The sequence below is a fragment of the Rhinolophus sinicus genome, linkage group LG06 (genome assembly GCF_036562045.2).
Source record: "Rhinolophus sinicus isolate RSC01 linkage group LG06, ASM3656204v1, whole genome shotgun sequence".
NCBI lineage: Eukaryota > Metazoa > Chordata > Mammalia > Chiroptera > Rhinolophidae > Rhinolophus > Rhinolophus sinicus.
This window is the reverse complement of record NC_133756.1, coordinates 124,788,937-124,813,095: the sequence shown is the minus strand read 5'-3', so window position 1 is coordinate 124,813,095 and position 24,159 is coordinate 124,788,937. Positions and strand designations below refer to the sequence as shown.

General features: G+C 44.9%; 1 protein-coding gene across 9 annotated transcripts in view; it reads left to right on the top strand.

Annotated features, from left to right (window-relative positions):
* DENND2B (DENN domain containing 2B) overlaps positions 1 to 24,159 on the top strand; it is a 140,706-nt gene that overhangs the window by 69,422 nt on the left and 47,125 nt on the right. For 8 of the 9 annotated variants that reach the window (XM_074335958.1, XM_019728545.2, XM_019728554.2 and 5 more), the window contains one exon: positions 23,715 to 23,819. In XM_074335958.1, coding sequence (XP_074192059.1) covers positions 23,740 to 23,819 — 80 coding nt within the window. In that variant the 5' untranslated portion in view covers positions 23,715 to 23,739. Of the gene's footprint in view, positions 1 to 14,583; positions 14,621 to 23,714; positions 23,820 to 24,159 lie in introns of those variants that run through there. The other variant, XM_074335957.1, reaches the window with a different exon arrangement.

Genomic DNA, 24,159 nt, shown 5'->3' with positions numbered 1-24,159 from the left:
ATCTGGATCTAGTGTGATTGGCAGTTAAGGATCCCAGACAAATGCCATGATAGTGTTCCAGGATATTAAGTCCATCATTTATGGACAGGGAGGACTGGAGATGGAAGAGGAAAGGGGACTAATAATGAGAACAGTAATACTTCACATTTATTTAGTGCCTCCCATGGGCTGGCAGCGCTTTACATGCAATCAGAGTTCACTGTAGTAAAACTGCGTATGAGGCGATGAACTGGAGAAAAATTGCACGAAAGACAACATAGTTCTTCATATCTGGCTATATTTGGCTCTTATTTGGTTAAATAAGAAATGGCTCCAAGGACATCTTTTTGAGCTCCGCTTCCCAAAACTTGCCCTTGACGCTTGTACTGAGGCTGTTATCTGGCCTGGCTGGGCTGCTGAGCTTTTGCATACTCCCTGCCAGGAACTAATGTCCTTGGGCCTCAGCTGGGGTGTGTCCCCAATCCAGCCATCTGGAAGGTCAGAGAAATTAGCCATTAGAATGTGCCCATTAGTGCTTTGAGGGGTTACAACCTGTCAGTGGAATCCTGAGCCTGGGAACTGCTTCTCTCACAGGGCTTTTCAAAGTTGGAACAGGCTAACTTCTAGCACTGCCTGCTCCCTTATTTGGACACTAAATTTTCAGGGTGAGATTGGACTTCTCCTTTGGTTTAGGAGAGTGCTTTAAGGATTTGAGATCCTTGTGAGTGATTTTCAAAGAGATAACGTGACATCAGAGCCCTGCCTTTCTTCACCTGATTCTTTCCTTGGCCCATAGCCCATCCACTTGTAAGACCAGCATGGGGCCCTGTCCCTTCACCTCCTCTTCCTTGGGGATAAATGGATAACACATCGTGGAGCCAGGAGTCAGGGTGGCTGAGGCTTGACAGTCTGGCTCCAGGGTTTGGGGGGGTGACTTCATGCCCATCCTTGGGACATGTCTCTTGGCTTTGGGGAACTTATGCCCATTGACTTGGTGGATTTGCAGTTTTTCAGTGAGGCTGCATGTGGGGTCGAGGTGGGTGCAGGGAGGGGTATGAGTGGAGATGATGGGTGGTAGTCATGCTGCTGAGGGGAAGGAATCTTTTGTGGCAACTTTGAGAGCATACTTCCCCTGCTCACCCCCTACCGTGGACAGCTAATCATACCGGAAGCCCAACTCTGTCTGTCAGCCTTTGGCTTTCCTTCTGGTTGGCCCCTGCGAACCTCAGGAAAGTATTTCAGCTCATGGCAGTGACATTGGACCCTAATGGAAGAAGAGAAAGCAGGAAGGAGAAGAACATGTTTCTGTCAACAAAGGTGTGCACTCACTAGTTGGAACTTGCTGTGAGGCGGCCTTCAGCCCTTTGGGTGATTACTGTGGGCTTAAAGTGTAATGCCATGTGTGGAAGGGACTGTGAATCATAAAGACAGGTAGGGCTGTGGAGTAGGAGAAGGGCCTCCAACGACAGCTGCCAAGAACGCAGGGTGAAGGCTGAGGGAACCGAGAAACTGCTACTGCCCCAAAAGATAGCACTTTGGTAGTGGTGAGTCCTCTGCGTACAATATCTTATTTAATCTGCACAACAGTTTTGCGTGGTTGGAACTGTCAGCTCTATTTTATAGATGAGGAAACTGAAGCTTAGATAGGTCAGGTTAACTCATGCGTGGCTTTGTAACTAGTAGGGGCAGAGCTGGAATTTATACCCAAGGCCACTCTTTTCCCATCATTCCTTATAGAGGAAACTGACAAGCCATTAATTTTAGAAAATTTTTAAATTTTAGAATAGTTTTAGATTTACAGAAAAGTTACAAGGATAGTACAGAGAGTTCCTGTAGACCCTATAAGCCATTAATTTTTTCTTTCTCCTCCTCTGGTCCATTTTATGAGGATTCATTGGGGGTGGGGTACAGATTTGGAGTGAGAACATTTTTTCTAAAGATTCCAACTTGGTGATTTTTCAGCTAGGATTTTTTAGAGTCCATCAGAGTATATTATTTCTTCCCCAGTTCCACTCTGTCTCAGCTCCGCTGGACTGGGCTGGACCTGGCTTTGACATCTCGTTTCAAATACCCTACTTTTGGACTGTCTTCGTAGAGTTGGATAACTGGTGAGTTTCAGAGATGAGGGAAGGCAGGTAGCTGTGGGGAGCATCCTGAGCAGCGTGGCTTCTGGGCCTGCTTCTGTCTGATGGGGCTGTGGCGGGAGTGTTAATAGTTTCAGCTGGTGTTTCGTGGCCTGGAGCCAGAGCGCTCCTAGGAGCACGGGGCATCTGTGTAGTGAGGCCTCTCTGCCTGGATGCTCTCTGGAGTCTGTGCTTGTGCAGCACAAAGGGGTTTGTGGTGGTCGCTGCTCTGGGCCCCGGCCTTGCTGTGGGCAGGATAATATCTGTGGGCAGCTGGTGTACTTGGCTCTGGGCCCCGGGCACATTCTCCATTTAAGGGAAAGGGGTCTGCAATCTCCTTGGCTCTGGGTGTGAATGGGCTGGCCCAGAGTTTGCTCATGGCCTTTGCTGGATGTGCTTTTTCAATGAGATCATTCCAGAATTACATTCCTATGAAATTATATTTCACTCAGGACATGAAGCTGGATTTGTGTTAAAGCATTGACACTAAAACTCAGGGCTCAGAGCTGGGCAGAAATGAGAATAGGGATAAACAGCTCTTATATAGAAGGAGGGGGAAACAGAAGGAGAGAGAAAACAATTGTTAAAGGATTTTGAATTTAAAATTGGTACAGTGTAAGCATAGCCAAGGAGTCCAAATTGCCACTCAGCTCATAGAAAGGCAGACGCGATGTTTGTCCGAGTGGCCTGCCACCCCAGGTGTAATGGGCTTACTCTCCCACATCTAATTTTTCTGTCTTCTCTTTGTTTGTGTCTCCCTGTCTCTGTCTCTCTCTGCTTCTGTCTCTGTCTCTTTCTGCTCGCGTGTGTGCCGTCCCCCCGCCCCCTCCCACATGCTGGCAGCATGAGATTATCATACTCCGTGTGTGATGCTGTATAATCCTTACGGAAATGCTGTTCCCTTAGCTCGGAATGTGCTTCTCTCCCTTTGTCTGCCTAGAAAACTCTGGTCACTCTAAAACTCATTTCAGCCCTGCCTTCTCTGAAATCTGTTGTGCTGACCTCAGACAGTTATTTTCTGGTACCTCTGTACATCACTGCCCTTGTACATCCCACTCTTCCAGCACTTCTCATTTGGTGTATGTGGACGGCAAGCCGTACTTCCCCCAGTACCCAGTACAGTGTTTGGTAAAGTGTGGGTGCTCATGAAATGGTTCTTGAAGGAAGGAACTGAATGAAAGAAGAGTTGGATATAAGCAAAAGTTGGGTACTACAGGCAGGGCAAGCCACAGAAGGGTGGCTAACATACGTGTAGCACGAGTGACATCAGAGGCCAAACCTGCAGAAGAGGTGATGTATGTGTGTATGTATACGTGTGTGCACAAAAGTATGAAGAAGTTTGTGGAGTGGTAAGATAGAGAGCCCCGTGAGTTCTAGGTTCCACAGGCAAATTACAGGGATTTAGTCTGGACTCACTCAAGGTGAGATGAAATTGCTTCCTGAGCAATCTTTGCAAAACTGCAGCAGGATGGAGAGGAAAGAGCTCTAGACTTGGGATTGGAGATGCTGAGTGGTGGTGGCAATACTGTGTTTCCCCGAGAATAAGACCTAGCCTGACAATCAGCTCTAATGCGTCTTTTGGAGCAAAAATTATATAATATAATATAATATAATATAATATAATATAATATAATATAATATAATACAATATAGTATAATACCCGGTTTTATTTTAATTTTTTGCTCCAAAAGACGCGTTAGAGCTGATGGTCCGGCTAGGTCTTATTTTCAGGGAAACATGGTATTACTCTCAATGACAATAACAACAATAACGTAGTCCTTACTATGGACCAGACATCATTCCAAGCACATGTTTTTTTCCTAATCCCCTCACCTTCCCCCTTATCCCCCCCCCCACCCCTCTAGCAACCCTCAGTTTTTCCTCCATGTTTCCAAAACTGTCTCTGATTAGTTCATTCACTTATTCTTTTGTTTAGATTCCACATATAAGTGAGATCATATGGTATTTGTCTTTCTCTGTCTGACTTATTTCACTTAACATGATGTTCTCTAGGTCCATCCATGTTGTTGCAAATGGTAAGATTTCTTTCTTCTTTGTGGCTGCGTAATACTCCATTGTATAAATGTACCACAGTTTCTTAATCCAGTCGTCTACCGATGGGCATTTCGGTTGTTTCCATGTCTTGGCTATTGTGTATAGTGCTGCAATAAACATAGGATTGCATAAAGATTTTTGAATTAGAGTTTTGGATTTCTCCGGATAGATACCTAGGAGTGGAATTGTTGGATCATAAGGTAGTTCCATTTTCAGATTTTTGAGATACCTCCATACTGTTTTCCATAGTGGCTTCACCAATCTGCAATCCCACCAACAGTGCACAAGCGTTCCCTTTTCTCCACATCCTCTCCAGCACTTGTTGTTTGTTGATTTATTGATGACAGCCATTTCCAAGCACATTTTTTATATTAGCCCATGTATCCTTACAACAAGCCCCATGAGGGAGCTACTATGAACTGTTGCATATGAAGAACTGAGGTCGCACAGCTACAGAGTAGTTCTAGACCTGGTTCTGCACTTAGGAGTTAAGTGACCTTGGGGGCAAGAAGGCCTCCCTGAACCTCAGTCTCCCTTGTAAAATGAAGAAAATACCTATTGCATTTAACCTCCCAAGCTTGTTTGGTAGACTCAAATGAGGAAACACTTGAAAGTGTTTTTGAAAAGTGTAAAGCACTCGAAAGTACTTTGGAGCTGGGAAGAAGGGAAACTTGCATCAGACATTGGGCTCATACTGGATGCGTACGCTGCTCGGAGTATGGGCTGCGGTTGTACTTCACAGCCTCACTGGCGGGCTGGTGGCTATAGCTTTGATTATATTTAGAATCAGGATTTGAGCTGCCATTAAAGAATGGAGAAAACAGTTTTCATTGGAGCCAAATGTATATGGGAAATGTCACTAAGGACAGATCTTTAGGGCTAATCTTCCCTCCCAGTGGGGAGAGTGGTGAGGAAGCAGGGTGATGGGCATTTGCATGGGGGAGAATTACTCTGTTGGGCCTTTGGGAGCAGTGAGGCCACCACAACTGGTGGCAGAGAGGCTGGCTCAGCGATGAGGCCCATGTCGGCTCCCACAGCCCCGTCGTCCAGTTCTGTGGGCATTGGCCCTCGAATGTGCCAACACTTGGTCTGGGGGACTGAGCTGTGCTGAGCCAGGCAGTGGATGAGATAGAGGGGGGAAGGGGAAGTGTATCTGTGTGCAGCCAAGGAAGAGCAGGACGGTCTCCTGAGGCCCATTCTAACCAGTGTTCTCTAGCCCGCCTCAGAGCCACGGGGCTTCCTCCACGAGCTCTGAGCTCAGAGTGCCTCCAGCCTGCTCGTTGCTGGATTGGTCGGGATGCCTGTGTGAGTAATTATAGGTCACTGAACAGAACCACTAGTCAGCTACATCCCTCAAAAATGCCTAATTGTAGGCTACAAATATGAAAATATACAAGAGCTTAGATACATGTCATACCTCATTACCAAGAGCAATGCCATGAGTCAGAGTGACTTGGGTGGCTTTTAGTGTGTTGGGAGCTGCTTGGCGAGCATGCCGGCTGGTCCCGCAGCGGGGAGGCATTTTCTCCATGCTTTACACAATAGAACTGGGGACTTAGGGGAAGGGGAGCAAATACCTGTTGTGACCATAGCTTGCTCTTCATACCTGTGCTTACACAGCTAAAGGAATGTGGTTACCTGAGGGCAGATTTGACTTTTCTTTGGGAATTGTCTCTACTACCAGTTTGCAAACCACATTAGAAAATGTCACATTTGAATCTCAGGACCCCAGACATTTGTGAGTCTAATATTTTTGGATTCAGCTATTTCTAAAACTCTTGAAGGCCTGTGATGGATAGTAGTCTGTAAATTACTGACTTCCACGTTTGACACAGTGCTGCATGGACTCAGGGAAGCAGGATGCCTTATTGCAAGTGTGCCCACCTTAGCGCCCAGCTCTGTAGACCTCTGTTCAAAACGATCATGCATTTATGAGGAAAGTAAAATGAGTTAGGACAAGGATTCTTAAAATGAGTCTATGAAGGAACTTTGGGAGCTTGGGAACCCCCTAAAATGGTAGACAGAAATTTATGTGTATACAAGTATAACTTTTCTGTGGAGGTTCTTGGGGTGTATAGATACTACTTACAGGGCTCTGTGACCTCCAAGTGAATAACAACTGCTTGCTGCCCTCTAAAAAGTAGAGATTGGGGACAGTCTCAATATGCATTCCCTTGATACCAAGGCATTACAGTATACTTGATAGTTACTGCTTATGATGACCTAAGATGGATTTCTCTAGTTTGTACCATTTTTTTGTCATATGGCTCTGAATGAGTTAGCATCCTTGAAAAATGCAAATTTTCCATTAGAGAAAACTCAAATAATGTTTCAAATTTTTGAGGGCAATTTCCAAACAGGAATTTCAGAAATGTTTTGAGAATATATTGAGATAAAAGTGCAGGCCTCTAAGGACTACTTTGAAGAGGATAACATCTGGTATGTTGTGTACAGTAGTCTTCCCTGATCCGCGGTTTCACTTTCCAAGGTTTCAGTTACCTGTGGTCAACTGCAGTCCGGAAATATTAAATGGAAAATGCCAGAAATCAACAATTTATAAGTTTTAAATTGTGCACTGTTCTGAGTAGCGTGATGAAATCGCACACCATTCTGCTCTGTCCTGCCCAGAACAATCATCCGTTTGTCCAATGTAGCCACACTGCATACACTTGTTCCTCAGTATCCCCAGGGAATTGACTCCATGACCTCCTGTGGATACGAGAATCCATGATGCTCAAGCCCTTTATATAAAATGACGCAGTGTTTGCAGATAACCTAGGCACATCCTCCCATACACTTAAAATCATCTCTAGATTACTTATAATACCTAATACAATGTAAATGCTATGCAAATAGTTGTTATACTATATAGTTTAGGGAATAATGACAAGAGAAAAAGTCTGTACATGTTTGGTACAGACACAACCGTCTTGGGCATAACTACATAGTACATGCCACCTACATAACTACATAGTACAACAATGTAACTTTGCAAAAAATATTTTGATCTGCAGTAGGTCAAATCTGCAGATGTGGAATCCACAGATACAGGGGTCAACTGTATACTCCCCGCCCATTAATCATTTAGTCGCTGTCTTGGTCTTCAGATTTATAGTCTAGGTATCACAGTGCTTGTGTTCAATAGTAACCTAACGCTGTGTCACAATGTCTCCGTCATTCACCTCGCTTCACCTCATCACTTAGGCACTATATCATCTCACTTTGTCACAAGAAGGGTGAGTACAGTATAATAAAATATTTTGAGAGGAAGACACCATGTTCACATAACTTATTACAGTATATTGTTATAATTGTTCTATTTTACTATTAGTTATTGTTAATCTCTTACTGTATCTAATTTATAAATTTAGCTTTATCATATATACACATGGGGAAAAATATATATAGGGTTTGGTACTATCCGTGGTTTCAGGCATCCACTGGGGGTCTTGGAACGTACCTCCCATGAATAAGAGGGATTACTTTATTATTATTGTTAAGTAATCTGTTTCATTACCTGTAGTTATACTTTCATGCCCTCAGCAGTTGGAATCAAGCCTATAGCCCTAGTACAACCTAGGTAAAGAAGATCTAGGAATTATTTCTTTGAAAATTGCTCAGTAGTAACTATGTTGTCATTCAAATGGCCCCTAGGAGGATAATTGCTTGAGGCTGATGGGGAATTTTTAAGTTCCTTGAGAGAAATGAGGGTATCTGAAATACCTCATATTACCTAACTAGACCATACTTATTTATTGCTGGGCTGAGGGAGCCCAGGTTCATATTGGAGGTACTTTGTCTGGTGGTGGTGGTGGTCCTTTGATAAATGCCCAGCCTGGTTGCTGTGGTCTGGTGCGCTCCAGCACAATGCTATCTTAGCGTGAGGCCTCCCCTCAGCTGGAAAGACAGCCTTAGATTGTGAGTAGCAGTGGTGATAGATAGGTAAGGTTTGTCTTATTGTTTTATTATCTTTCCTCAGGGTTTTAAATTTTTTAGTCACCTCTAAGAATCAAGGAATCTCAACATTGGAAGGGACCTTACATACCACCTACAAAGCATGGAGTAGGGGGTGGGGTGGGGCAAGATAGTCTAAGCTTTTCTGCCTCTTTCATTGTTGTATCCGCAGCATCTTAAGGGACTGAGTGGCTTTTGGTAAGGATTCAGAAAATACTTGTCAAATGAGGGCGTCCCTGGAAACATCCACAACTTCAGTAGACCATTGTCATTGTTTCGTTTGTTCATTTAATTGACAAATATTAATAAGCTCCTACTATGTGCTACTTACTTTGTGTTTTGTGATATAGTGTAGTGAACAAGATAATCCTTGTCCTCAAGAGTATAGCCCCCAATTGAGAAGGAATGAAAATAAAAATTGCAGTCTCTAATTGGAATTTTTTTTTTTTTAAAGATTTTATTGGGGAAGGGGAACAGGACTTTATTGGGGAACAATGGTCAAATTGTTGTCCTTTCAATCTTAATTGTGGAGGGTTCTGTTCAGCTTCAAGTTGTTGTTCTTTCAGACTTAGTTGTGGAGGGCGCAGCTCAGCTCCAGATCCAGTTGCTGTTGCTAGTTGCAGGGGGCACAGCCCACCATCCCTTGCGGGAGTCGAACCGGCAACCTTGTGGTTGAGAGGACAGGCTCCAACCAACTGAGCCATCCAGGAGCTCCGCAGCAGCTCAGCTCAAGGTGCCGTGTTCAATTTTAGTTGCAGGGGGCGCTGCCCACCATCGCTTGCGGGAGTCGAGGAATTGAACTGGCAACCTTGTGGTTGAGAGCCCACTGGCCCATGTGGGAATCGAACCGGCAGCCTTCGGAGTCAGGAGCACGGAGCTCTAACCGCCTGAGCCACCGGGCCAGCCCTCTAATTGGAATTTAAAAATAAAAAGTTCTCCCTCATTTTGACCATTCTGGATCTTGGGGGGGGGGGGGGCATAGAAAATACATCTAGTCCCTTTTTCACATGACAGCCTTTCAGAATTCTCAAGGCAATTATCAGCCTCCCCCGCCATAGCCTTCTCTTCTCCAAGGTGAACATTCTCAGTCCTCCAGTTGCTTCCCTGTCTGGGCCTCTGAGTGCGCGCTCTACCTGGTCACTCTCCTCACGATGCAATCCAGTCAGAGCCTGTCCCTCTGACAGTGTGGAGTCCAGAACTCAACATCCCAAACAATTTCCATGGAATGGTTCAGCCTTTTCTACGTTTCAGCTTTTCTCCGCTTACTCTGGGCTCACACGATGGATGATGGAAAGAGAAAGATCTGGCCTGGGCCAGACTGAGAGGACCTTCATATTTGGCTAATCCTGGAATTGAAAACTCCTTCCTTGTGTCCCCTTTCTGCTCTTGCCTGCCCTCCCTGCCCTTCTCCCCTTGGTATAGATGAATCTACACACAGCCTTGCTGTCCGTAGCTGGCCTTTCCTTTTCTGAGTCCCTGCCCTTCCTTACCAGGGAAATTAGCATGAAAAAGCAAATTCCAGTTTTATAACTTGGTTCTATTCCAGCCCATTGTCACATTCTCTACCTCCACCCACCGCACTGAAAACGACCAAAATTGAGTCTTGTGACATCACAACAGTTGGTTATTGTATCAACAGCTGTGATGTCACCAACTGAGGATTAGGACTTCAGGGAAGAATGGAGAAAAGGAGTGTATCTGGCAGGAAACCCCTTGGGAACAAAGGAGTTATTTTCATGCAAATCTTCACCCGCAAAGCCCTGCTGGCCTTTCAGTGGCTGGGCTGTCAGTGGATGCCCTCTCCCAGATCCCAGCGCTCCCTCCCTCCCTCCGTCTGTGGATTAATGGTTTGCTTTGTGGGCATTGCTCAAGTCTGAGCATGTGTGGAAGTCCCCTGCTGGCTGGCTTCTGGGCTGACTTTGGGTTTTAGTCATGCGGTCGGTGCTGGATAGGTAGAGCTTTTCAAGGAGGGAGTTCTGAAGAGAGCCTGGGAGCCTGGGCTGAAGCTGAAGCAGGTGTGCGCAGCCTCTGGGCTGACAGGGAGCTGGTGTGCAGCCACTTCTGTTCCGGCAGAGGGGCCACTGTTCTGTCAGCCGCTGTGGGAGGCCTGAGTGTGCCGTCCGTCCGTAGTCCCAAGGCTCGCTGTCCACCTGCTTCTAGGACAGGCTTGGGCCTGCCCCGGGAACTCCTCCTGGGCTCCCGAATGCAGACTTGAACAGCCCTGCTGTGGAGGCAGCCGGACCTTCTCAGTACATAGGCCCTCAGTGCCTCAGTAGGTTTTTCCCAGTGTCCGTAGGCCGAAAGGAAACCTGTTTCATTTATTAAGTACTTAGTCTAAACAGTTTAGTAAGAGTGCTTGTAGCCTAACAACTAGTAGCCATTTGAAAAAATTATACACATAAAGTGAAAGGAAAAATATTATTTCCTGCTTCAGTAGCCACTAACTAATTTCTAACTAATGGGATGTACTGTGCACTGCACATCTCACATCTTGGAGTCAGAGCGAATACTGCCATCCTTGTTTCCTGTTCCATGTTGCTTCTCACATGGTACTTAACTTTTTACCACAGCAGCTGCTGAAAACCCAGTTTCACAAAGAAATGACATCATTGAAAAGAATGTAGGGTAATCTAATGTTAAAACTGAACTCATGGGGTATCTGACAAACGTTGAGTATTGCTCTGTTTTCCTCAAAAGTGCAAAAATCTCTTGCAGCAGTCCTGTGAGTTTATGCCAGTGCTCTAGGGCACCTCAAAACACAGTCTGAGAACCACAGACCTGCAATTGCCAAGTAGCACTTGCTTTGTGTAAAGGAAGAAAAAGGCAAATTCTGCCCCTATCGTGATCCTTAAAGAAGTTAGACAGATAGATGGATAGACTCCCCTTATCTGCAGTCTCAGCTCTAGCTGGACTGCATTGTTGTGGGAAGGCCTTACTTTGACCAGTGTCTCTATCCCTGGAGGCTGGGGGTGGGGGTGGGGGAATGATGAAGACAAAAGGCCTGAAGAACTGCAAGAGAGGAGTTTGTCTAGTATTTATTTTGTGTTGATTCAGGGCCCTCTGAACTCGATGGCTTAAAAAAGACAACGGGGTTTTAACACCAAGAATTTTGAAGTCAGACATGGACATCTGCCGATATTCTTTTCCAACTCCGTCCAGACGGAGCTGGGCTGCAAGGGTGCACTTGGGATGGAGGATGGCATCTGGCCACGAGATATGACTGAGACCAAAGGACTAATGTGGCCTGGTATCACCATAGAGCTCAGTGCCAACCTCTCCAGACTCTGGGGTCTGCCACTTGCTATGAAACCCTGAGCAGATTACTTACCCTGAGCCTCGGTTTCTTCTTCCGTAAAATAGAGATAACAACAGCTAGATTAAATGAGATGGATGCACAGATGGAACCAGCAGAGCCTGGCTGTATTCGTGTACTTTCTTCTACTACCTTCCAAAACTGAGGCTTTTCTCCAAAGGGACATTCAGCCTTAATGATCTGGTTTAGCTCTGCAGTTTGAGGATTACTCTACGTTTTGATAACTTTGCTCTGTGTATTTTATGTTCCCAAATCCGCTGAGCCCTGTAACCCGTGTACCCACTCTGTAGGTTCCCTTTTCACTCTCTAAATAGCATTTTTAATGAACAGAGTTCTTATTTAATATAGTCTCATTTATCAATGTTTTCCGTTAGGATTATCGCTTTTTGTGTCCTAGTGAAAAAAATCTCAGCTTGCTCCAAGCTCTGCTTGGCTTTTGCTCATGGTTTTAATTCTGCTCGCAATGTTCTTCTGTCTTCTTTATTTCCCCCAAGTCCGGAAGACACAATGTTACTTCCTGTCTCCTGCAGCAGCCCTCCCCACCGTCCATCCTGCTCACCTAACTGGGTATCTCTCTCCTTGCTCCCAGAGCTCTGTGTCCATACTGCTATCACCGCTCTTGGTACATTGTACCAAAATCTTTACTTTTCTTTCTCAAGCAGGACAGGGAACTGCTCAAGGTCAAGGTCCAGAGTATAGCACAGTAGCTTGGGGAAGATGCCCTCAAAGGGTTCAAATAAGTAAAGAAATGAAAGCCTCAGGTGCCCACACCTGTCTCTCTTTCTCTACTTTTCCCAGCCTTTCTAACCTGTGCCTCCTTTTGATGACCATAAAGCTCTCTCAGGCCGATTGTGCAATGCTACCCCAGGGAGTGTGCTCCAGATTGAGAGTTAACTGCATTACGGTGCTTCAGAGAGGGCTGTTCAGCAGTGTCCAAGGCGGTCGGCATGAGGAAAGGAAGGCCCTGTAATCATTAAGCCCCAGAGAAACATTTGCGTTTTGCAATAGGAAAGTGATTGTAATCTCTGCAGAGAGCAATTGCAGTAGAGTTCTTGGGCTAAAGCCATCCCTACCCTGAATCTTTTGGGTGCTCAGAGGGCATGGTCCCCGTTTGAATTTTTTGAGTGGGTCTGATTGCTGCAGGTAGGTCAGACTCTGAACTGGGAAGACTGGTGGGGTTGGAGGATGGGCCTGGAGATTGGAGCCCGAAGCTGCTCACCCTGTCCAGGGAAGGCCACTCTGAGCAGGCGGCAAATGTTTTTTCATACAAAAAACATTTATTGAGGGCGTACTTCGTCCCAGGGACTATTCTAGGCACTGAGAATACAGCTGTGAATAAAACACAAAAATCCCTAGCCTCGTGGATCTTCTATAATCATAATAAATAAGGGGAAAAGAAAAGTAGTATGTTAGATGGTGATGAATGCTATGGAGAAAAATAAAAACTGAAATAGTGAGGTTGAAAAAGGTTTTCTTTTAATCCTAATTTTTTTATGGTGTTGTTAGGGAAGGCCTCACTGAGAAGAGGACATCTGGACCAAGACCTGGGAGAAGAGGGGCAGGTCTTCTCAGGGGAGTCTGTTCCAGTTACAGGGTCCAGCAGGTGTGAAGGCCCTGAGGTCGGAATGTGCCTGGTGTGTCTAAGGAAATAAGGAGACAGTGTGACTGGTGTGGAAAGAGTAAGAGGAAAGAGTAGTTGAAATGAGGTCAGAGATATCCTGGGGACCCAGATGATGAAGGGCTTTGTAAGTCATTGTAAAAATGTTGGCTTTTAATTTGAGTGCTTATAGAGGTTTTTGAGCAGAGAAATGACAAGATCTGCTCCGATGCTAATGGTGGGTACGTGTGATGGTGGTAGCTTATTGTTTCTGATTGTTTCTGTTTTCTCAGTGAAATGGGAAGCAAAGTCAGCTAAAAAGAGTGAGGTCTTAAGGCTGCGAGTTGAGGAAAAGCTAAACCCCGGCCCAGAGACTTCAAGTGTATTCCCTGGAGCTGAGTGTCCTCTATTTTTTTATAGATGGCTTCTCATTGATTTTCATGTCTTCATTATAGTGGTGGGGTATGTTCCCTATGCTACAGACAGGAAACGGAGGTACTGAGACTTGCCCAGTCACTTTACCCTTATTATTTCCTAGTCTGCTTCTGAGAAAGCAGGCTTAGGGCTGGTGTGTTTCGAGAGCAGGGGAGGCATTTTGCCATCAATCAGGTTGAGCAACTCGATCAGAGAGCCTGGGAGAGGTGAGAATGAGGTTAAGTTAGGATCAGGAAAGGCTTCGGAAAAAAGCTGACACTTGAACTGGATATTTAAGAAGAATGGGTGTGGAGGATGTCAAGATAGAAGGAATTGGTTGAACCAAAGCTTGGAGGCCGGACATTCCTGGCATGTGCCGGAAACGGGAACTAGGCTATTGCGCTGGCTGGTCTGTAGCTGCTGGTGTGCGATAGGTCTGTGGCCCCTGAATCATCATCAGCTTATAGGACCCGCCAGGTTTTCCCTGCCCACGTGCAGAGGCAGTGGTTAGCCCCCAGGAGCAGAGCAAACCTTCATTCTACCTTCTTTTCCCAAGTGGTGGCAAGTCATCGGGCAGAGGGGGCTCCTTCATCCCACAGAGCAGGGGGTAAGCCGCTTGCTGAGAGGCTGTTTCCAGACTGGCAGAAACAGCTGTGTCTAGGTTTTTAAAACGATCTTGGAAGCAACCAGATTTTCTTTGGCCTAGAATTGCCTAACAAACCCTCACCCCATTCCAGGCTTTCAGGAAATGTTTAAAACCAGCTTCAAACCTCTACAGAATCTGTACTGAAGTGGAGAAGGACCATCTGGCAGGAAAAGGGATTGAAAATGGTTGAGGTTAAACCCCAAACCTAAAGGACTCTTTGAGGAGGAGGGTTGGGAAAGAGGATGTGGGAGTGATAAGTGGACAGTGAAGAGATGGAAAGAGAACTTAATTTTTTTTAAATTATTATTATACAACAACAACAACAAAACTGTCTTTTCCTGTGGCCACTTGAGGAGGATTTCAGCCTCATAGGGATCTGTCAAAACACCCGGCCATTCTTTTGACCTTCCAGCAAAACAAATCTTGGTCTTCTCCACTTGACTGGGCTTATAATCTCCTCAGTATTTGTGCTTGAAGGGCTTCCTGAACCTAAAATCCCAGAACCTGGGGCTGGAATGGAAAAGATCCGAGGTACGAGGTATGTAGTAGTGACAGAGAAAAGGGGTCCGGCATTCTGGAAGGGGTGATGGGATAGACTTGAGAAAACCCTTCCTGGCTCCCTTTCTGAAGCTTTTTGATGTCCACCCCCAAATCTCTGGGCCTCCTTGCTCCCCGTCCCTTGTAATCCCTTCTTTTTAGGCACAGTAGAGCCAAAGCCAAGGTTGTGGGCAGATAAACCAGTGAGAAATGAATCAGGAAAGGAGGGGAGGAATAAAGGGATGAGGGCGGAGAAAAACCAACATGAACGGGTGTGTTGGCTGAGAACCTGTTACTGCAACTGAGTCCTGGAAGATAATAGGGACGCTTGTGAGGAGATTGAAAGTCCGGAGCTAGAACAAGATTGGCTGAGGGATGTGAGGAAAAGGCTTGCCACAGACAGCCCTACTGGGTGGGGCTGCAGCTGGAAAACACCCTTCCATCGGTTTTATAGCAGCTGTGACTTTTGGAAGGGAAAGAGTGCACCTGAACGGATGTGTCCAGTGCTAGAATTTCTAGGGTCCTTTGTCATCCTTGCCTGTGACCCCTTGAGGGCCCTCTTCTGTCATTAGTTAACAAGTCAGTTAACATTTATTTGAGCACCTTTTTTTGTGCACCTTTTTTTCTCTGCTAAGTACAGAGGATTGTTCAAAAACGGGAGAACTAGTTAGCACTGCCCTACAGCTTTCTCAGCCACGTGGGGTCAGGGGACCAGGATGTCAGGAGGCCAGTGGGGTGGGTGAACTTCCTAGGAATTCTGGACAACAGAGAGGCTGTGCAGCTACACTGCTCAGCAAGGCCTGGAACTGTTAGTCCAGGCAGAGCTGTGGAAGATAAAGCCCTTCCCACCTCAGCCCAGTGCAGGGATGCCCACAGGAGAGAAAGGAAGCATCACACACTCACACTTTAGAGAATGGTGGTTTGGGTACTTATTAATAAAAGGAGCTCTTTCTAATGACGAACCTCCCTGACGTTCGCAGTGCCAGTAGTGGTTGCTGAGACTCTTAGAGGAAGAAATTGAAGAGATAGGCCCTCCTGTGGGTGAGCTGCCAATTTGTTCATTATCTCATTGACTGGGGCCTCCGGATGAGGGAAGGTTGTAGGACAGCGTCAGTGAGAAAGTCAAGAGGGTCTGAGTAGGTGCTCCCTGGGCTGGGTGAGTAGGCAGGTTGACCTCAGGGCGCTTAGACAGACTACAGCTGTGCAGAGCTGCAGTCTCTGGGCTGGAACCAGGTTCTCAGGGCACACACACAGCTCAGCTCCCTTTCCCACCTTTTCCTTTTTTCGGATTGCTTCCTAAGCTATTCCTTCCACATGAGAGATTGCTTAAGAAATTGGTGGAATGTAGATGTCGGCAGAAATTCTCTAATGTGGTTTCGAGGTTTCCTTTGTCGGGTGTCTTGGCTTCTTACCTGGACGAGTAAAGCAGAATGCTTGGCAGTGTTTGTGTTTCCTCTCAATGGCAACTTCAACCCCAGGGGCATGGGAGGCTTCCCTCCAAATGCTTGCATCTGCTCCTTGTCACTCTTGGGGTTCAAATGTCTCCTTCTTCAGGGGCAAAGCATACTGTCACGTCCACAGGTAGGCCTGTGGAAAAGTACCAAACAGACATTTAGAAACGTCCCCTAATCAAGGGGAAACAGTGTTTTGCTCTAGGATAAGAAGATTCGTTCTTAGAGGCTGGGCTCCCTTCAGAAGGCACTCCCTGCAGAGCCTGACCTCTAATGGGTCCCTTCTTGGACCTTGGGGAGAGCATCTGGATCGGGTGATAAGATTGCATTGTGGGGAGAGGGAGCACGAAGGGAGGTAGAGAGATGCTGCAGAATGAAGGCTGGCCTGAAAAGCAGGGAGACTTCAGATGCTCTTTCCTCCAGTGGTAGAGAGGGGAATAGATGTGGTGGGGGTGGGGGACTCCCAAGCTGCCAAGAGGCGGTGCCCTGCTCTAGGACAGGCTCTTCTTCCCTGCATTGCTCAGGCTCAGCCCGCCCAGCCGTCCAGAGGCTGTGTGTGGCTGCTCCCAGTGCAGTACCTCCTAACCCTTTCCTGCTGGGATGCAGGCTGGGGCTGTACCACTCCCCTGCTGCCTGGGCCAGTCAGGCCTCAGAGCTGTGTAAGGCTGGCCAGCTGTAGGCAGTGGGCAGGAAGGGACAGTGGTAAATGGGAGAGAGCTTGTTGCATCTAAATGGGCCTCTTCCACTCAGGGCTGGCCCATGGTTGCCATGTAGAAGTGCAGATAGTGATGGTCGAGTTTCTGATTTTTCAAGAGAAGCCACTGTGTGAGTTTTTATTTGTATTCTATTTGCACACACCTAATTTTTAAAATGTTTGATAACTAATTCAAAGTGTTTAAAAATAAAGGGAAGACACACGTTTGCTCTTACAACCAACCTGTTTGTGTCTTTGGGTATAAACTCTTTTCCCCAGGAGCTTGGAAATGAGGGGGAAGTGAGGACAGCCGTTGTTAGCTATAAGCAGTGGGTGGCAGGAAGGGTTGTTTTGAGATCCAAGAACTCTGAGCACACCCAAGCAATGAGGAAACTGTTTAGAGGAGACATTGGTAATGCTTCCGCTGGGTCCAGTGGTGTAGCTGCTCCTTTGTCATTGAGGGTCAGTGGCTCTGTGCCGGGGTGAAGAAGCTGAGGGGTGGGAGGGGGAAGAGCCACCGAGTGTCCATTTTTATTTGCCCACAGCTGGGCAAACTCTTGGGAAGATGGTGAGGAGTGACCCTTCATACTTTTCTAAGTCCTCGGAGAGCGAGTCGTAGGACACAAGTTTCCATACTTACGGGTGTATAAGACTAGCCTAAAGTGCTTTCTGAAAATGCAAATTCCTAGGCTCCATCCCCACAGATTCCCATTCAGGAGATGGAGGAAGGACCTGGGACTCTGCATTTTTAACAAGCACCCATCAGTGTTAAGGAAAGCAAGTGAATGGTGGAGTCCGACAGAGCTGAGTCTGCATTCCTGCTCCGTTCCTTCACTCGGTGAGTGATCTTTGGCCAGTCGTTTAATCTCTCTGAATCTAAATATCCTGATTGGAAAAATGGGTCTGTATTACCTACTGCCTTGTAGAACGGTGACAGCTGAATGAGAAGATGGTTGGAGGCAATACAGAGTCCTGACTCAGAGCTGGGACCCTGGTGCAGGGCTCAAATTCCTGCCTTGCCACTTTCTAGCTGTGTGACTGGGGCAAGCTGTTTTATTGCTCTGTACTTTGGTTTCCTTGGTAACGTGTAAATAATAATAGAACCTACTTCATAAGGTTGTTATAAGGATTAAATAATTTAATACATGTGAAGTGCTTATAACTTTAGCTATTCTAATTACAGGAAGAATCTAGCAACATGTCTCATAATAAATGTACCCTTGCTTTTCCTTCGGTCCAATTATTGTGACTAACAAGTAGGTTAAGGCTTACTTCAAATTTCACCTCACTCTGAGGCCTTCCTGGAGTCCATGTTTTACTTGACTTTTTTCCCTTTCCAGTTAGCTCCTCCAGCTAATGTGTTGTGTCAGCCCATTTTTATACCTGATACCTTGCATGCCGCCTAGCACAGAGTTAAAAGGATTGAATGGCACTGCCAGAGAGTCTGAAAAATGATTCAAGCTTGTGAATGGAGAGGTTGCCTTCCAAAACCTAGAGAAGCATGAACTGGAAGAAAACCCATTGACTCTGAAGCTTTTATGTGCCAGGCATAACAATCATGTGAGGTAGGTCATGTTATTATTATTGCTCTTACAGGGAGAAAGTTGAGTCTTTGGAACTCCACTCCTGCAGTGTCACCTAACTGGCAGTTGCTAGAGGCAGGGTTGGACTTGGTTATCTGACTCCAAGTCAGGTATTCTTCCCACTGCACCTCAAGTGTCTCAGACTGTGGGCTCTTTGTCTTAATGCAGAGTTTGTAGAAAAGTTCTAGAGGTACTTTATTATGTTCTTTTCTCTGGATTGTAAGATAGTTGTTGATAATTGGTCGGAGCTGGGTTTTTGAGCAACTCGTGATTGGTGGTAGATGCGAATTGGACAGATTCATTTTCCAAACACACAGTTTCTGCCTGGACTTTGCCATCGATGGGCCTGGGAACTAGTGGAACAGCCTCTCATCCCACTTGCTTCTCTGCTCTATTCCCAGTGGGCATTTCCTCTGCTTGGGAGTGTTTTCTCTCCTTGCAGCCTGACTAGCCAAGGGGTCAGACCGAAAGCCTAGGTGAGAGCCTAGAGTTGCTCCTCAGGCCCCGGGAGCAGCAGCGCCCCCTGGAAGCTAGCCACGCTGAGTGCTCAAGTCTGAGCTTCAGGTGTAAAGGGTCAGCCTGGCCCTCAGTTCCTCAAGCCCCCAGATTATTCCCTGACCCTGATAGTCCTGGCCTAGAGAGAGCAGGTGGGAAGGAGGGCAGTGAGGAGGATATATGTTTCATCTGTTTTTCTGACATAATGGGTCCTTTTGGGGCTTTTGCAGTGTCTGCCCAAGACGCCGTTAACTCTTAGGCCACTTCCGAGTACAGCTATGCCCCTGCAGAAGTGTGGCCAAGGATCCCTGCCGTGGGCCTGGGAGCAATTTTGATTCACTCCGTGGGCCTGGGAGCAATTTTGATTAACAATTTTGGTTACATCTTCACAGGATTTTTCTTCTTGGCCCAAGCAAATGTCAGTCATCTACATTTGTCCTTCTTACTAAGCTGTCTCTGTTCTCATATTCAGTGACATAATAGCATTTCAGAGCAGTGGGTTCACCTTCCTTAGGCCAGAAATTCAGGAAGAGAAAGAATGTATTTTTCATCATGCTCACTTTTAATTATTTCAGTTTCCGATCTTCCCCCAGTCTTCTGCCCTTTCCCTGAGGGCCTGCCCTGGAGCTGCTCCATCACGTCCAGTGCTGTTTTCATGGCCTAGGATGGTGATTGCGACCCTTGTTACCATGGGCACAGCCGAAAGCTGATACTTAGCGGGTAGCACTGCGCTCCCGGAGGAGCCTGAGAATGGGCCTGGGAAAGCTTCCAGAAGCTGCCTCTTCTCTCCCTTCTTTCTGTCGCACACCCAGCCGTAGACCAAGCACTTAACTTGGCACTGGGCTGGTGCAGCTAACGAACACCTCACCACAGCCGGTGTGCACAGATGCTCTGGAGGCAGGATGGACTCCTCCTCCTCCTCCTCCTTCTCATCATCCTCACTAACGTTGTACTGGGTACTTAAGTCTACAAACACCTTTTTCCCAACAGGTAAGGATGGCTTTTCTCCACTTTATAAAGGACAAAAATGGGGCTCAGGGTTGGCTTCCCTTTTCCCAGAGCATCTGTAGCATTCACCTGGGAGGGGTGTTTCATTGCTGTCACCATCAGATAACCGCCCTTATGTCTACTGGCGGCGTCTTCCCTTTCCAACTCCAACTCTGCCCACTACCGCCATCACCAGAAGCACAACCCTGAGAGCTTCCATGAGGTTAAGGAAATTAGAGGTAGCGCAGTTCATGTTCGAATGAGGAAAGAACTATAAACGATATCAGGAACTAGGGTTTGGCTTATTTTGATCATGGAGACCCATCACTTATTTGCACCAAGGTAATACATAGATGGCCTCCTGGATTAAGGTCATTAGTGGCCATAAATAAATATGTTTAACTTTCACATCCAAATACTTCATTTCGGTCAATGTGATGAGAATGCCAATCAGAGTGAGAGAACTAGTGTTCCTGAATTGTTAAGCTTCTGTGAAGGTGGAGTCAGCCCAGGCCAGAGCGCACATTCACATGATAGGCTCTCACACCCACTCTCCAAGGCACTTAAAAGTTTATTTTAACATCTATATTGAGATAGTCCCTTAAGTTTATTTTAACATCTATATTGAGATATTCTCATACCATAAAATTCACCCGTATAAAGTGTATAATTCGGTTGTTTTTAATATATTCACAGAGTTGTGTGACCATCACCATTACCTAATTCCAGAACTTTTTTTTCACCCCAAAAAGAAACTCCCATTGTCATTGCATTCACTCCCCATTCTTCTACCCTCAATCCAACCCTTGGCAACCGCTAATTTCTGTATTTATAGATTTACCCTATTCTGGACATTTCAAAAAAATGTCGTAAGGGTCATCCATGTTGTAGAAGGTAGAATGTATCGATGTTCTCTATTCTTTTTTATGTGTGAATGATATTCCATTGTATGGATGTACCACATTTTGTTTATGCATTTATTTGTTGGTGGACATTTGCATTGTTTCCACTTTTTGCCTATTATGTATAATACTGTTATGAACATTTATGTGTACAGGTATTTATGTGGACATAATATTTTCTGGGTAATGTACCTAAGAGTGGATCATACAGTAACTCTGTGTATAACTTTTTGAGGAACTGCCAAACTGTTTTGGAAAGTGGCCGCACCATTTTATATTCCCACTAGCGGTGAATAAAGGTTCCAGTTTCTCCACATTCTCATTAATACTTGTTTTTATCTGTCTTTTTGATTATAGTCATGCTAGTGGGTGTGAAGTGATACCTCTTTGTGGTTTTGATTTATATTTCCCTAATGACTAGTGATGTTGAACATTGTTTCACGTGCTTATTGGCCAATTTTATTTCTTTGAAGAAATGTCTATTCAAATCCTTTATCTGCTTTCTAATTGGGTCATTTGTCTTTCTACTACTTAGTTGTAAGGGTTCTTTATTCTAGATACAAGTTTCTTAGCAGATACATGATTTGCAAATATTCTCTCCCATTCTGTGGGTGTCTTTTTATTTTCTTGATGGTATTATTTTAACAGCACAAAAGTTTATTTTGACATTATGCAGTTTATGTCTTTTTGTTTTGTTGCTGTTGCTTGTGCTTTTGGTGTCATAGCTAAGAAATCATTGCTTAACCCGGTGTTACAAAGATTTACCTCAATATTTTCTTAAAGGCTTTTGTAGTTTTAACTCTTACAGTTAAATCTATGATCCATTTTTACTTAATTTTTTTGTATGGTCTGAGGTAAGCGTCCTACTTGATTCTTGTACATGTGGATATCCAGTTGTCCTAGTGCCATGTGTAGAGAAGACTCTTCTTTCCCTATAGAATTATCTTGATATCCTTGTTGAAAATTAGTTGACCATAAATGTATGGGTTTATATCTGGACTCTTAAGTCTATTCATCTCCATTTCTCTTCCTGTGCCTGTGTACACTGTCTTAATTAGTGTGGTTTTGAAGTACGTTTTGAAATTGGTAAGTCTGAATGAGTCCTCCAACTTTGTCCTGCTTTGTCAAGATTGTTTTGGCTGCTCTGGGTCCCTGACGTTGCCATAAAATTTTAGGATCACCTTGTCAGTTCTGCAGTTGATGGGTATTCTGTTCAGTATTTAGATCAATTTGGTGAATATTGCCATCTTAACAATTTTGAGTTTTCTGATCCATAAACATAGGCTGTCTTTCTATTTGTTTGTGTTCTTTAATTTCTTTCTGTGATGTTCTGTAGTTTGTAGTGTACAAGTCTTAAACACTTCTTTTGTTAAATTTATTCCTAAGTATTTCATTCTTTTTGCTGCTATTGTTAATGGAAATGTTTTTCTTGACTTTATTGTCCGATTCTTCACTGCTAGTCTATAGAAATCAAATTGATTTTAAAACATAATACTCTATATTCTGCAAACTTGCTTGATTTTATATGTTAGTTTAAGAGTTTTTAGGGAAATCCTTAGGATTTTCTTTTTTCAATTAAAGTTTATTGGGATGACAATTGTTAGTAAAGTTACATAGGTTTCAGGTGTACAATTCTGTAATACATCATCTATAAATCACATTGTGTGTTCACCACCCAGAGTCAGTTCTCCTTCCATCACCATATAGTTGATCCCCTTTATCCTCATCTACCGCTCTCCTCCCCCACTTACCCTCTGGTAACCACTAAACTATTGTCTGCGTCTATGAGTTTTTGTGTCTTCATTTTTTTGTCTTGTTCTTTTGTTGTTTTCAGATTTATATACCACATATCAGTGAAATCATATGGTTCTCGACTTGTTCTGTCTGACTTATTTCACTCAGCATAATAATCTCAAGATCCATCCATGTTGTCGCAAATGGTACTATTTCATCTTTTCTTATGGCAGAATAGTATTCCATAGATTTTTCTCCATACAAGATCATAACATCTGCAAATAAAAGATAATTTTACTTCTTCCTTTCCAATATGGATGTACCCTTAAGTTTTAAATTTGTTCTTCCTTGCATTATTTTAGCATAAAATAATATTCCCTAAATAATGTTGATATGTTAGCTAACTGTATATGGCACATGAATGGACATTTTTCACTTTGTAAGTACTTAAATACCTTCGTGTATATTAATTTTATTCTAATGGGTATTAGAAAAAATATGACAGCTCATGATTTTATGGTGTTGGCTCAAATGTCACTTTATCAAGATGTTCTTCCCTGAACATCGTATTTAAGGTAACAGACCTTCTTCACTCTCCCTCTACCTTGCTTCCTTTTTTCTTCACACCACTTGTCATCACCATCCATATTATATACAAATGTATGGATGTATCATACACATGTGACACGTGCATGCTTGTTGTTTGTTTCTCCCACCTGGGACATACGCTCCATGAGAGCAGACATTTTATTTCACTCTTCGCTGGATGGCAGTGCCTAGGACACAGGGTGCTCAGTAAATATTTGTTCAATAAATGAATGATTATTTAGGACAAGCTTAAATATTTTAAGAAAGGCAAGTCAGTTTCAAGTTGATTCAAGAAAAATATTGAATAAATAGTTGTTCAGGAGGTATGCAAATATGGCAACATTTACAAAGGATGGATGGCATGCTAGAAATTTGGGAAACTCTAACTTAAGTGAGATGAGGTGGGATAGAGATGGAGTTTTTTATCATTTTTCTATAACCAGATAAATTATCTGTTAGCTCACGGACTCTTTTCCCAAACCAGATCAGGGGGCCCTTGAGACTCTTAAGCTATAACACGTGGAATTAAATATGTATGGGAAAGTGGTTCCTACCCCCCGCCACAGACACCCTCTTGGCAGTTTTGGAGGTCATCTGGAAATGTTTGAGGTGCTTTTGGCTGCCCGTGGAAACTTGGCTTATAGGCCTTTCTTCTTTGCAGGGCTCTGGGTTTGCAGAGAGCCGAAATGACCATGACTGCCAACAAGAATTCCAGCATCACCCACGGAGCTGGAGGCACTAAGGCCCCTCGGGGGACTCTGAGCAGGTGAGTAGGGGATCACTGTTGGGGGAATGGGGCTCACTGGAGGGTGGCACCAAGGGACAGCCAATGGCCTGGGTCCTGGGTAGGATCCCTGCCAAAGTGTAAATGATTATCATCATGACTGACAGTCATCCATGTAAATGGTCTGGGCCCAGCTGGTGCTGACCATGAATTAAGTCGTCTCTAATATACGAGTATATACCATTTTCCAGTTCTTTCAGTCTCCACAGGAGAGAGCACGCAGGGACCCTAAAACAAACTTTGCTTTATACTATTGGAGGAGCCTAGAGCTCCAAGAATGGAGCCAGCGAGAAGCAGCTGATGGTCTTCTGCCTGTATCTTT